The 15,980-nt window shown below is 31.2% G+C and overlaps 1 protein-coding gene and 1 pseudogene across 1 annotated transcript in view; one reads left to right on the plus strand and one right to left on the minus strand.

The window, feature by feature from the left end:
* LOC111640979 (GA-binding protein alpha chain-like) overlaps positions 1–14,207 on the plus strand; it is a 70,241-nt gene extending 56,034 nt beyond the window's left edge. Inside the window, exons 8-10 of the mRNA XM_023387074.1 lie at positions 11,085–11,228; positions 12,885–13,108; positions 13,203–14,207. Coding sequence (XP_023242842.1) covers positions 11,085–11,228; positions 12,885–13,108; positions 13,203–13,409 — 575 coding nt within the window. The 3' untranslated portion in view covers positions 13,410–14,207. The remainder of the gene's footprint in view (positions 1–11,084; positions 11,229–12,884; positions 13,109–13,202) is intronic.
* Positions 3,068–3,231, minus strand: LOC111641002 (annotated as a pseudogene).
* Positions 14,208–15,980: the final 1,773 nt, after the last annotated feature.

Genomic DNA, 15,980 nt, shown 5'->3' on the forward strand with positions numbered 1-15,980 from the left:
TTTTTTTTTTTTTTTTTTTTTTTTTTTTTTTTTTTTTTTTTTTTTTTTTTTTTTTTTTTTTTTTTTTTTTTTTTTTTTTTTTTTTTTTTTTTTTTTTTTTTTTTTTTTTTTTTTTTTTTTTTTTTTTTTTTTTTTTTTTTTTTTTTTTTTTTTTTTTTTTTTTTTTTTTTTTTTTTTTTTTTTTTTTTTTTTTTTTTTTTTTTTTTTTTTTTTTTTTTTTTTTTTTTTTTTTTTTTTTTTTTTTTTTTTTTTTTTTTTTTTTTTTTTTTTTTTTTTTTTTTTTTTTTTTTTTTTTTTTTTTTTTTNTTGTAAATAATGTGTAAATTTTTTTTCTTAAACTCTTTTAATCTCAAAATTTTTCTGCTGAATTTTCAATCTCTTACTCAAAATTTCTGTTTACTTTTGATATATATTTAGAAAAATTACTTTACATAAGAGTTTATCACACCAAGTAACCAATCTAACATATTTTAAAATTATGTACAGTACAGTAAAAATAAAAAATTTTAAAAATGTCTTAGATTGGTCACTCGATGTGATATACTCCTACGTAACTATATAACTACCTTTAACGTTATATAACTGCCTTTGTAGTTATATAAATCAAATACTACAATATAACGAACACTAAAGCGAAAAGCATAAAATGTGTTTGGTTATATCAGCCTTCCATTGTTACGTTTATCGCGGTACTTGAAAGATACGCAATAATACAAGTTCATCCATCAAGTAGTAAGCAATTAAATCAGCCATATAATATCTTAAAATATTTAAGATATCATTTTTTCCTTAATATTAACTCTAAGGAACTGTACCATTCGCAGCCGAATATTAAAACAGTAGAGCGTTGTTTATCCGAAGGTCGGTTATCCGAAGGAATTCCAGTCGACAAATTTAAATTTTCGCCAGTGCTGTGGCGCTGTAATCTTTGGCTATGTCTTCGGCTACTCAAATATTTTACGTTTTTGATACTAAATTAACTTCTGAAGTATAATTTTTTATTGTTTTTATATTTTTCAATATATTTATTTTGTTTGTACAAAATAAAAAAATAATTTTTAATGATACAATAGTCTTCGTTAGGCTTAACATCAACGAAAATTCAACGCAAAGCGACATGCAATGGAGAAAAATTTCAACGTGCGATAGGTTAATATATTTTATCGTACATAATCAGTTATCCAAAATATTGATTTTTCCGAACCCCAGTCCCCAATTGATTCGGATAAACAATGCTCTACTGTAATTTCATTTTGTCCTTCCTCATAGGCTCATCTGTAATGGTCAAGTATTTAGATTTTACATAGTAAATGAGATCAACAATTACTGGTTTGTTGTTTTATTAACTTTATAAATGACAAGTAGTTATGCAAACAGATCATATGAAGCAGATAATGAAACTGTTGTTACATCATTATTTCTGCTTTGATGTTGACAGTTCCTGCTTTGAATGCAACTATATTAAATTGTTTTTCTTCATTAATATTGCTATTATTTTAAATCCTAACAAATGATGACAGATTCTGAATTTTAACAGATTTGTAAAGTCCTTGCTGTAGTTTCTTTTTAAATTTTTACAGTTTACTTTCTTAGACTTGGTACTTGCTATTACCAACTTCACAGGCTATTTACCTATTCTCTCTAGAAGTACTAATTTCTCAACTTTGACCATCTGTTTCTGAATCTTCCAACATATCTTTCCTTTGAGTTTTATCTTTGTCAGTCTTCACAATTCTTTCATTGCCCTTTCTTGTGAATAATGAACTCTTCCCAGAAAGTTTATAGAAATTTTGATATTTGAGGCATTTTGAAAAGTTTTTGGCCTAAATATGAAGGTGAAATTCCAAGATATCAGGATTTAGTAATTGGTAGTATTCTTTGTCACTGTGCTTCCTGCCAATTTTCATTGGGAGATGTACAGTATTTCCATTACTGTTCTCTGGCAGATAGTAATGGGAAGTACATTTCCTGATTTGTTAAAGGTGTCAATTGCATATATAAGGAACATTTTTCACAGCATGCTGTCATTCATTACTTCTTCCAGAAGAGATTATTAGCAAGGGAGATCCATATCAATAAAATGTAGTTACTAGAAGATGACATCCCAAGTTACACAATGGTAAAGTGGTGGGTAGTGGAGTTCAAATACCAAGAACTCTGTTCTTGACAACGATAAGCATTTATAAAAAAGCCAAGAATTTCTGTTGTCCTTTAGGATCATCTAGTAACAGTGAGATTCATTGAAGGAACATGAGAATGCAGGAAATCCTTGTTAATTCGAATTTCCATTAGTTTGTAACTGTACTTCTGTCCCGGCTGGGAATATAGAGCTTTACGTGTTAAGGAATTTGGTTAGTTCAAAATTTGAAGTTAAAATTCTGTCCAAACTGTGGTATGCATATGTTAACTTGTTTGTTTAGATTAGGGATGGGCAACCTTTTTCTATGTAAGGGCCACATTTAAAGCTTTTGAACTGATGCAGGCTACACACAAGATTTTTTTTTTTAATGCAAGTAAATTGCAATTATTTATTCATATATGATTATAAATTAACATAAGTATACTTAATTCGACTTACTGATGTGAATGTAATATGTCAAAAATATTTGGTTGAATATTAGTCACTGCTAGTTTTAAATCAGTTTTCATGTGTCTGTTAGTTGATTTCTTGTTTTACTTTTTACTAAAATTTTACTAGCTTGTAGAAAATGACAATAGAGCTTTTGCTGCATACTTTCTTAAGTTAGGAAATTGATATATTTATTAATATTTTGTGTGACACAGGCTACAGGTTGCCCATTCCTGGTTTAGATTGAAGTGCTTCCACACTGTAAGAAAACAATAGACCAAGAACAACTCTAATCTGGTTAATATGGCTTTGCTTTTACAGTAACACATTTTCAGGTGTGACCTTACCCATGGACTACCCTTTTTTTCTCTTATCTCATAAAATATATTTGATTTTCGGGATTGCAAGATTGGGCTATAAGTAGCAGATGGAGATATTTGTAGGGCTTTAGGCTACTAAATTTTGCATAACTTACTACTATTTGGACTACATTAGAGGAATCCTACTTCACTTTTTATAAAACTTATCTGGCAACCTGTGAGGTTCTCACCAAACACATGCTGTTTACCTGCAGTTTATTTATATTATTATTAGTTTCAACTAGCAATAATCGCACTTCGGCTCAAACCTCATTAGTAATGATATTGCCTCTGCGCAAAACTATATTATTATTAGTAATTATTAATGAAAATAGCATTCTGTATACATGGCTATATTCCATTTGCTTAATAAATTACATCAGTTACATGGCATATTGTACAGAAATATGTAAATCTCGGATAATTTGAAGTCATGATTATTTCGTCCCTTGAATTTCAAACTAACAAGGATTTCCTGTATTGCTGAAACAATGCATTAAATCATTTGTGTACTGCTGGACATGTAGAATGAATCAGCCAGTTGGTTACAAAAATCTAGCAGAATTGCATTTGCTGTAATCAACAGTATAATCACAAGGATACTATTCTTCAAAAAAGTTCAGAATGCAGGAAGGTCACAGTTTTAGTTTTCTGGGATTTGCAGTATATGCTGTTAAATGATGATTTGAATAAACGAAAGACAGTCAATACTAATTGCTACTGTGACTCAATCTGGTAATTGTGAAATACCAGAGGTAAAATGTCTTGGAAAGGAGGAGTCATTTTCATGCCATACACTATGTTGGTCTTTGTAAATAATTTATGAGTGCAGCTTCAAACTTTCAGAACATTCTGTATTGCTGATCTGGCACCAACAAATTTTCATTCATTTTCCTCTATGAAAAGCCAGTTGAAAGGATAAACATTTTCAATGATGCTATCACCAAAGTAACGCACACACTGTGGCAATCAAAAAGTATCATTTTTCTTAATCACGTTAGTCACGAATGGCAGAAGTACATTGATGTAAGAGAAGGAAATACATTGAAAATCTATAATTTTACCAAGCAGTAACAATCTCTTTAACAATCCCAACAAGCAGTAAAGTTTCCAAATTTACCATGTATATTACAAAAAGATTTTATCATTTCTCTTAGCATATTACAGTTTCTTAATTCTTTCTGTTCAAAAGTCAAATCTGTTTAAAGACTTCTTTATATTTCAATTGTAGTTATTTTCTAGAGTCGATTTTAAATACGGTGGGAGTAACTAGCTGAATACTTTAAATATTACTATTGTACTGTATTTGTAAACTTACATAATACACCCACACTCAGCTGGGTATATTACATAAGTAAATAGCTGAAATTCATTAGAAATGGTCTGATGCATTATTCATTCATTTATTCCCTTATTCTTATTTTATGTTTGTTAGCAGGATCATGCAATTGCATATATGTGGATTTATAATTAGATTTAGTTAAAGTATATTCTTTGATTTAAAATAAAAATGTATAAACTACTATCAACGAAGGAAATTATAACAATGTGGGCAGAAATTGCCATATTACTAAAGACTTCACTTTTTGCAAATTTTGGATTGAACAAGTGCTCTTGGTTTTTCATTATGAAGTACTGTTGTCAACATAGAAAAATTAGCCAAAGTTAAATTTAATTCAGTACTTTTTAACTGCAAAGACACAAATACAATAAATATCTGTTTTCGAATCATAATTATATAATTTAATCCAAAGGAATTGTTAATAATATAATCTCTCAAAAATATATTCTTATATAGTCTATGAAGGTAGTTTCTGATGATGGCGATATACAACGGAATAAAAAAAAAATTGATTTTTTTAATACATAAATTCCATTATTCTTGTGTGTTTGAATTTTAGTCACTTTCAAAGTACTATGTTTGATGCAATGCACTTATCAAGACATTTTTTCCACTGCTCAAAAGTTTTTGAATTGGTCAATTTTGATGCGTTTTCAAGCATGAGTGAACCATCATCTGTTTTTATTTCACCTCTCACATTGAAAAATCTTTTTTCTTTGAGGACTTTTTCATCTGGGGAAACGGAAAAGTCATACTGGGTGAGATTGGAGAAACATAGGGGTCATGCTGTTTTGGGCCAAATGATTGCCAAACATTTGGGGTGACATAAGAAGGAGCATTGTTGTGGTTTGTCATAACTCTGGGCATTTCTTCCACAAATCTCGATAAAACCTTCTCCAAACTTCTAGAAAAAAAACCTGTGATTAATTGTTTGACCTGGAGGAACAAATTTCAAATGCACAATTCCTCTCACATCAAAGAAACAGATAGGAAGACATGTTGAAAAAGTCTCAAAAAAAATTCCTCTCACAATACCACCATCTGGTAAACTGATGCAGATGGGTTCATTGAACACTCACCTAACAGGAATTCTGAATGGCAGGGTTTTAATACAAGTTTCCCATCTTTTGGGTTCCCCTCATATTTATATATAAATTAAAGCTTTCCATCTTATCTCAAAAGTAGTATAAAAGATTCAGTATTATTACATTTTATTTAATTGCAGTAGGTTTAACATTCAGATACTTGTCACATATCTTTGGTTTGTTTGTTTCTTTATTTAATTATGTATCAGTGAAATGAAATGCTTTTTTATTTATTTATTTGATATCCTTCAATTCTTGTTCTGTTGATCTTATTCAATGCTTTCATAATGTTACTTTTAAGCTTTGGAATGTTTATTAAGTTTAAATTGGTGGACCATCCATTCTATTTGAGATCTCCCAAAGATGGACATTGAAAATATCCAAAAACACTAACATCTGTTGTTAAAAGAATTTTCTGGAGAATTAAGGTGTTGATATATTTTTGACTTATTGAAGAATTTAGTCAAAATTTGCTATCGATATTCAATGAAAAACGTACTAAATTCAAGATTGTATTTAAAAATAATTGTTATTCTACATACCCACTTTTAATGTGATATAACTTTCAATTCTTGAAATATTGTAATTGTTTATAAAAGCTCTTATTATTGTAAGTGGTTCTTTTTTAGACATTTACATTGAAATGTTAATAATTAGTTCTTCATTATCCAATTATTAATAATTTTATTAGACAATAGAATTTGTCTCCAAGTTAGACATAGCTAATCAGTAATTTCCAATAAGTTCAAATGTGGATCGGTTGTTTTAGTTTGTTTAGTGTAGCTTAAATAAAAAACAGAAGGTAATTTTGTCATTGGACTCTATTCCCACATTTTTAGATAAAGTTAATGCTATCTTCAAATTATTATGATTATTATTTCCTTCATATTGTAAATATTACAAAAGTACAAAATATCACTTGTCTATAGAAAAAATTTGTGGGGTGACCAGTTTGCATCTTTTGACCTTTATTTTGCACTCTGTTGGATCTCCAAAATTATTATAACAGTAATAGAACATTTATTAGAATATATTCTGAAATTGTCTTTTAATAATTTGTCTGAATTCGGTAAACTGTTATATCCTGTTTGGATATTTCATTCCAAGAATTAGATGAGAGATTGACTCTTAATTGAATGTGGTAGAGTCAAAAATAAATGAAACTTTTAATATAACCATCATCAAGTTAATAGTAAAAGTTATTACAGACATCTTCAAAATAAACACTCCTAATGTCCATATGTACAATTGTCAAAGCAGTCTTGGAAGTCATTTATGATGTCATTAATGGCTCTAGTAGCCGTTGCTTTTGTCACTCGCTTTTGGTCAGCAAATTTTGGCCTAGAAAAGCTTTATCGATCTTCTTGCTCTCATTTTTATCCTTGCAGACTTTTATCTTTTCCATAAACTTAGAAATCGAAGAGATGCAGATTCCTATAAGTAGCAAAATGGAAGCCATAGCAAAAAAAGCCATTATAGACATCACAAAAAAATGCTTCAATACAAGACCATTAGAGTATTATGTCGGCTCTTAAGGAGGGGATATGTTTATATTGGACGATTGCTGTTGACGGGGTGAGAAGTAAGGAAGGTCTTTGATATAAAATTGTTTATTTTTATCCCTGGTTATCACAAAACTATCTGAAAATAATTCCTGTATATTCGTGAATGGTTTTAATTTCTGGTGTGACAACACAAGAGGGGGTACCTTGATTCCTGATGCATGATTTTGATGGGGAATCAAAAAGGGGAAAATTTTTGCTGGCATAATACCTGACAGTCCTAAATGGTATAGACCTGGCAGAAACATAAATGCCAAATGAACTTACTATAAGAATGTGTGTGCCAAAAGTTTAACTTATTTTTGTTAAATTATTAAACCATAGCCCCATTACTTTTCTTTCTTGAATAGTTTTTCTCTGTTCAAAATAAGTTCCAAAGTGTGTTTCTGTAATTTTTTTTAAGGGACAAGTTTATTGTTTAAAATTTATAGTGCAATGATATTTAATTCATTAATGTTTAGCCAGTTGCTTTGAGAAAATTATCAGACATCCTAAAAATTATATATATAATTAGTGATATTTAGCTATCAGATATAAATTCATCTTGTAAAAAGCTTTATATAATAAACTAATAAATTTCATATTAACACAGATTGTCAAAATAGTCTTTAATAGAAATTAATGTTTGTGAGTGTCCATTTTTACTAGTGAGAACTGCCATCAATCTATATTATGAGTGGAAATTAACTGTCATTTAAAAAACTGTCTGTCTATAAAATTTTAAAATAATTTACACTAATGAGAACTTGTGATTTGATATTTCCTTTTATGGGAAGCGTATTTTTCTGTTCTATTTTCTATTGCTCTTGATCTGGCAATAAGTAGTAAGGAATGAAATAGAAACGATTATACGATTGCTTGTAGTATAAGCTTACCAAACACAATTATAATCATCTCTTCGTTATGCAAAAGATGTGTTTAAAAAACCAATCTGCCATGATCTATAGAGTATTTGAAAAGTCTCTATGATGAGTATTTTAAGATGCGCTTAGATGGAAATCAATAATTTACTCATGTAACTATGTTAAAAGTTGCTTGTGTTGTCCTCGACCAAAAAATGTACATTCTTCGACGGTTCGCATCTTTCTGTGCAACTAATGCAGACATGCCAAACTGAGGCATCATGCATGCAAAAATACAGTAGACCACCTATGTATGGCTGTGAAATAGTGGAGCTGACACAATGTCAGTTGGTGTACAAGTACTGCCTAAAATTTACAATCCCCACTGTGAGACTTTTTAAACACCCTGTATAAGCAAATTTTAAATCTTAGCCCATTTTCTCGGGCTCTAATTAAACTAATTTTTAACTGGTTAAATTACTAATCTGTACCAAAGGTAGATGGTTAAGTTAGATTGGTGGTTCTCAATCCAGTATATATATTGTGGCTACCAAGAGCAATGTGCCACGAAATAAATTAAAATCTATCAAATTCTTTTTGCATGATCGATTTCCCATAACCTCCATAATTTTCATCTTGTTTTAAACTTAATTTGACATAGTTCACAAGCATTTTTAATTGATTAAAACACAAAACAAAACATTTTTTGATTCTTAAACACTATGTAGTGTAATAAATTCTAACACTTGGCATTCTATCATCTTTATTTAGTTCAGTTGATACGTGTTTAAAATACACATTTCGGGTGTAACACGCCCCTCTTCAGCCAACTAAAATTATATCAAAAAATACATACAGTACGTAAAAGGTTAAAAAATTTATACAAGTAGTAAAGATATTTTAGAACATACCTCGGGATTATTTATAAACTGGGTATCATGGATGAATACATATTTATACAACTTACACATTTATTGTCTATCTATTTAAATATAAATATTATTTAAATCCAGTTTATAAATAATCCCGAGGTATGTNAGTTAGACAATAAATGTGTAAGCTGTATAAATATGTATTCATCCATGATACTCAGTTTATAAATAATCCCGAGGTATGTTCTAAAATATATTTACCACTTGTATATATTTTTTAACCTTTTACGTACTGTATGTATTTTTTTTATATAATTTTAGTTTGCTGATGAGGGGCATGTTACACCTGAAATGTGTATTTTAAACACATATCAACTGAACTAAATAAAGATGATAGAACGCCAAGTGTTTGAATTTATTACACTACATAGTGTTTAAGAATCAAAGAGTCACAACACGGTTTCAGATTATCAAAAACGAAACAATTATTCTATAATAGGCAGTGAGGTTGTTTAAGTATAGCTAGTTTCCTTTAGTGGATGATTAGAAATGGCCACATTCTTTTTGTGTAATAAATTTGAAATAATTTGTGACTTTTGTTGAAAGTTCTTGGTGTTTCAAAATAATTCATTATTGTGGTTAGTTATTTGCCGTGACCATAAATGAGTGAAAGGAAAAAATTGGCAATTATTTACATACATGGCTGGGAGTTCTCACCTGAGTAAACACAAAATGGAAAATTGAGTGTTTTTCATTGTCTTCTATTTCACTTAATGTTGAATTGAAAAGTTAATTAAATTAGAAGAGATTTCAGCTTAAAAAAAAAAGGGAATGATTTCCACCAGTATGGCTAATATAGATAGCATATGTAAGAGTTTAGCCAAAAGTTGTTCTGTGATCAATCCTTTGGCCGGTTCTGATATATTTAATAACAATGTGTATTGCAACCTCTGCATAATAAGTCGTGTGTCAAGGATTTTGGAAGCATTTTTCTTCATAATTTCTTACTTTGACGACAACTCTCTTTCTTGTTCCTTAACTAGTTTGATTCAGACGCAGATTGCCTTTAATTTTGATTTACTTTTCCCATCTTAATGTTGCTGTTTTGACGATTCTGTCAATCAGAAGACAATCTCTTTCTTCATTTGGTGTTCTCTGAAAAAGCAAGATATTTGTTCCAATTTGATTGTGTAGAACATAATTAATAGCTTGCTGAACCATCAGTATTGTAATTTTTCAAAATACAAGTCAAACTGCAAAAGACTTGCCAAACTTTTATTGCATTAATTAGTGCATATATTTAAAGATGATCATATTTGTACCAGCTGTTAGCAGTCCTGCTGCACGCACCCATTCTGCATTACTTTCTTTGGTTTGATTGTCATAGTATCTTTGCTTCAGCTGCAAAGTTGCAGATTCAAATATGCAGAACATTTATTTTGACAAATGTGAAAGGAAGATCCGGCAAGTACTGAGACTGTGGAAGTACGGGTATTTGGTGTTTTGCTGGATATTCGCTAACTATGAGTGCAAGATGTGGTGTACCATGACAGAGAATGTGACTTTTTGCTTGCCAGAGACTAAACCATTTTTGGCTTACTTTGTCAGAAGGAGACTGAGAATGCCAATATAGGACACCTCGTTAACCAGTCTACCATGAAACAGACTTGTAATGCACTGGGCCTTTTGCACCAAAGAATGCCACAACGGGGCAAAAAGACACTTGCAGCAATTGCATTCAAGGATACCGCAGAACGAGTAAGACTGTCGGTAGACATGTATAGCGGCAGAAGCTTATTTTGAAGGTCTTGTATAAATACACCATTAACTTGACAGTGTTGCATTAATGGTTTATTTTCAACTACTGCATATTGCAGTATGCTACTCTCTCTGTAATGCTACAAATTTGTACCAAGGAGGAGAGGTACAGTATAATCAACAATATTAAGAAGGGCCATCATTTAAAGTAATGCCAATAATACGTATACAATGACGTTAATTACTGTTAATTACTAGAGGCAAGTCAATTATTATTTTTGTGATCAATCATTTTATCTTTTACTTGCAAATGTTCACAGTCATTTACAACTTAGATTCGTTGCATGATGCATATACTTGTGCCCTGCAAAATTTATTTGCCAGTCACTTTATTTCATACATACTGTTTTGAATTTTTGTTTTGTCCAAAAATATTATACATACATTGAAATTTAGACTGTTTAGTATTGGAAAAAACATTTAATTAGTTGATTATAGTATTAACAAATTCAATCTAAAGTAATTCTAGTCTTTTATAATGAGTAGAGCATATAACTCTTAGTATTTCTAAAAAATTCCTAAAATATTAATAACTTTCAGGTCTGTTTAGAAACTTATCGTTATGTAAAATTTAGAAATAGTGCTGCATTTTGAGAAGTAATTAGAGAATTAAAGTTTCTTACTTTTACTTTTAGCCGTGATTCAACAGCCCACTTTCGTTCAGCCTTTTAACCAGGGATTTGCAATCTCCAAGGGAATTAACATGAAGAACAGACTTCGATCTCCTAAGATAGGTGCTCCTAGAGTGGCGTACGAAGGTTGTCCTGGTAATCGTACGGGTGAGTTTTATTTTTATTTGCAATGCGTGTTTTCTGTTTTAAGTTCTAAACTTTCCTAATTGCCTCAGAAGAAATGTAAATAGAGACTGTTCATTATCTTAAATAAGGAATTTTACCAATGAAGATGGTGTTTATGTAATTTAGGTCTTTGGTCCCTTGTTTGATATCCAGGATGATCTTCTCATAGCAACAATGGTTTTTCTCCAAAACTAGGATAGATATGAAAAGTGAAGGAGTTTGACATATTACAAAATTTTGCACAAATTTCACAAATGTAGCCACCATAAACCTGTCATGCGGTGAAGTCAAAACCATTGAAGATTAGGAAGCATAACACTCAACTTCCATAAAACTTTTGTGGATTACAAGGCATGATGATGATGACTCATCTTATTGACGTTTTTCAAAAATATTGTGTAGAAGAAAAGTTTGCTCTTGGTGGTTACTATGTGTCTCGAAAGAAGCGAGGGAAAAATGCTTAGAATATGTGGGAGATTACTTTGAAAGAGTGCAGTGAAGCATAGACAGTAAGATTAGTCTTTGCTGTTAAATTAACATGGCTCCATAACTATCACACTCTAGGAAAGGCACAGTGGCTACAAATCAGAAATTAATTTTTGTCGATGAATGCCCATCCATTTAAAAGTACTTTCACCACCATTAAACCATTTAATGGAGGAGTACATGAGGGACTAGTATAAGGCAAAGACTTATACTATAGTTCCTCATTAACTGTTTGCCATTAAAGGTGGGTTTTGTGCAAATATTTGGGTAGCTTTGCTGCTTCGAACTGCATGATATTCTTGGACAGATCCTGGCAGTTCTGGCGAGATGTCGCCAGCTGACATCATTGTGTTATTACTATTGTGTGTATCAGTTTATAAAATTTTTGAGACAGGTTTGAATGTAAATTTTTAGCTTTTGAGATTTAAAAAATAGTTGCCATGACTTATTTTATTTGATGATCATTTTTGAAATTCCTGAAAATTATGCAAACACAGAAATTTTGAAAATTTCTCTGCACAATTGCATATCCAAAAAGGTTTATTATTGGTTAGGAAGTTTTATATGAAGCAAGTTGAACATTTTATTGAGTATATGAAGTAATTTTGACTTTTTAAAAAGATTTATATGAAGGGTGTTGAAGAGTTCCCAGAAAGTGATTTATTATCCACATAGCATTCTGTTTATGAATATTTATGATTAATTGATGCTAGTGTAAACTTGTTGAGATTTGTGTTATCGGGTGTTTGCAACAGTGCTGCACAGTAGTCGTACGTGATGTTATATCAATCTGAAATTACCTTGTATCTGCAAACGTGGACACTGTTAAATATGAAATGCATTCTGCAAAATCTACCAAGATGGTAGTGCGTGAATGCCGATGAGTAAAATCTCTGTAGATCCATCAGACAAAGGTCTTCTTTAATTAAAATTTGGGAATGGAAAAAAAACACACATTCACTTGGCATTTACTGGAAGTCAAACATTTTGTAGTGCAGTGGCTAGAATCACAGAACAGATTTCTACCAGTGTTTGCTAAATTCAATTTGCATCAATTATTTTTCATTTTCTGAGAACTTTTTGAACACCCCCATATTTAAAACTTTCTTTTAAAAAATTAAACTTGTGACTAATAAATTTTTTATAATAAAGGAAACAATGGTCAAATCCAACTTTGGCAGTTCCTGCTAGAGTTGTTGACGGACAAGGATCAGCGCGAGTACATTCAATGGGTCGGAGATGATGGCGAATTCAAACTGAACAATCCCGAAATGGTGGCCCATCTCTGGGGTCAACGGAAGAATAAACCTACCATGAACTACGAAAAGCTGAGCAGAGCGTTGAGATATTATTACGATGGAGACATGATTGCCAAGGTGTGTCTCTCGTTCAAATTTCTTTAAAATTTGAAACGTTTTCCACTTGATCTTAACTTCGTGAATATTAATTATTAATAAAATTTGTTGACAGGTTCATGGAAAAAGATTTGTATATAAATTTGTTTGCGACTTGAAGAGTCTGTTGGGATATGACGCAGCAGAACTGAACAGACTGGTGATGGAGAGCGAACAGAAGAAACTGGAGAAAATTCAAAACACCATAGTGCCATTTTCAACCGTCGAAGTCACGGCTCTGGGAGCATCCTCCCAGTCGATCGACGGCAAATCAGACTCCTGATGTCTCTGACGTTGTACATATGTACAGACTCGGTTGTTACATCCTGTTATTCTATAGAATAATTTTTACATATTCAAATCTCCAAGAGTTAATAGAGCATTTGAACTTTCTAGACGATCGATTTATAATGTTAAGAATCTTTAAAAGAAACTTAAATGCAAGTTCTCCTTGGGACCACCTCTGATCGAGGAGTGCGGACTGAAACGTATCGCACCTTTTAATCGATCCTCGAAATTCGAGGAAAAAGCTACGGGACTAACGCATAAATCCTAGTATGCATGGGAGTCGGTTTGTGTTTTATCGTTAACTTAGCGAGAGAGAGACCATTTGTCATTATTTTCTTCTTAGAATTGTTTTGTTACGTTGTTGAAAAACTCTGAGAGGCGCAGGGTCGACTTCGCGGTCTGTCAGCCCAAAGCCGTAATCAAACCGTATACTACACAGACTATATTCAACAAAATATAGTAGATTTTTTATAAATTTATAAGATTAGCACTTTATCCACTATATATATTTTTGATCTCTAAAAAGAAGAGAGTTGATTTGTTGTGAAAAAATACCATACTTTCATATTTGGACACGCTGCCTTTTCAGAATTGCCAAGATAGGCTCGCTTACCGAAAGAGTGATCTCAGCATAGATTTATGATATAGATATTTTGCCAATTATTCCGATGGATTTTACAAGGCATAATTTTCGGAGCGTATATTCATGTTAAAGAGATACGAACATAGTGAGTAATGTTCTTCACATGCTCATTTCTATTAAACATATTGGAATAAATGTATGCTGGTTTAATTTTGTAGATTTTGATTTTACTTATGTCTTGTGTGTTGCACCCGCAAATTTAATAACCATAGTGTAATTGTTGACTTGCATGCTGGAGTTTCTAACATGGAAAATCTTAATGTTCCGAAACCCGGCACTAGTTGAAAGTCAAACTGGTAAGAACATACAAACGAACTATAAAGGTGAGTAATTTTGTGTGATTAATATTCTTTACAAATTACTTTCTAAATTTTCTTTTGCAACATTAAAATTAAAACCATGTATTTGCATTGCACATAATGTCAACTGTTTATTCAGAAGAGCACTCTGTGCAGGCTCTATTTGTGATTCAACAATCACAAAAATGATTTACATACCCTCAGAATATTTGTTTTATCAGTGTTTTCGCAAACAATGTGAACCATTACCTTTTTATATTAACAGAAGTGCACTGTATTGGTTGATTGAAACACCAGAAGTTCAATTGCTTAAACTTAATAGATTCAATCTAATGTTGCACAACCAAATGAAAATTGCTCTGCTTCCATTAGAATTTTATGTTTAGGCTGGATTTGAGAAATAATTTTTCATCATTGGCTTTAATAGTCAAGTTAGTGGATATATATTAAACTATTTGGATTTTGAGTGGACATCCTACAATACCTTTTTAATACAAGAAAATTTGTAAAAAATTAACTAGGAATTTTTTTAACTCCAGAAAATTTTTAAACAGTCAGCATAATATTACTGTTTTCATTAAATCCTCAAATTAACAAAATAATTGCCCACTTAGGAACTAGAATTTTGTTATTTTGAAATTATTCAATTGGGTCGTGGGTAATTTATTTTGGTTTTCTGTTGTTTGGGTATATAATATTTGTGGTAATCACAAAGAAAGTTCCCCTATTCGACACGTAGTCCAAATTTGACCAAATCTTTCAGGACATGTGGATGAATTTAATTGGAAACTTCCTCCTACTGGACTTCGGCACAGCAAGCTGCAAACCTCCTCAACACGTTTTCTTAAGGTGCACTTTGTGGCATCGGTCGGCTTTGCAAGAAATGCATATTTGGGCACACGTTTATTACTGCATTCTTATGCCCAGAAATTTTTCCACTTATGTTGCTGGAAGTTCTCCAGTGGCAAGATATTAGGAAAATTTCTTCTGCCCACAGAAACAGAAGCATGCAAAATTAGGACAAGGTTGAACTGCTATATATTCCCTTAATCTATTATGTATAGAATTAGTTAAATAAAACTGTACACGATGTAATACTCGTCAAAGGTGCTTGCGATATAAGAAAATTGTGTTGACGCCAAGCTCAGTGCTTGTTATCAAGAGGATTCCCTTAATCTTGTAGTTAAATAAACACTCAGTTGATCATTATCATGTTTAAATAAAGCATAACTAGTGCCACTATGATTGCCTGCCACGTTACCACTTCTTTTGACTTTTCTCAAATAATGCTCAATGCTAACAGGAATTGCACTGCTAACAAATGCTCATTTAAGGGAGAATCCCACTTCAAAGTACAAGTGTTGAGGTGTGAAGTAATAAGCATATTGTCGTTGTAAAAATGGCATTTTTACAATTTTAAAATAATCTTTAATAGCATGTTACTTCACTCAAACAGAATATATTCACAGCAAATTTACTTTTTGTTGATAAAATCAAAAAAATAATGTTTCAGTTGGAATTATAAAGTGGTTACAAAATGGGTAGGATCCTTCAATTACTAGAGTATTGCATTTCTGAACCAGACACTTTTTCTATATTTTGGAATAGAAAAGAAAATCGATGT

Source organism: Centruroides sculpturatus, unplaced genomic scaffold, assembly GCF_000671375.1.
Source record: "Centruroides sculpturatus isolate CEXI.00-Female unplaced genomic scaffold, Cexi_2.0 scaffold187, whole genome shotgun sequence".
Lineage (NCBI taxonomy): Eukaryota > Metazoa > Arthropoda > Arachnida > Scorpiones > Buthidae > Centruroides > Centruroides sculpturatus.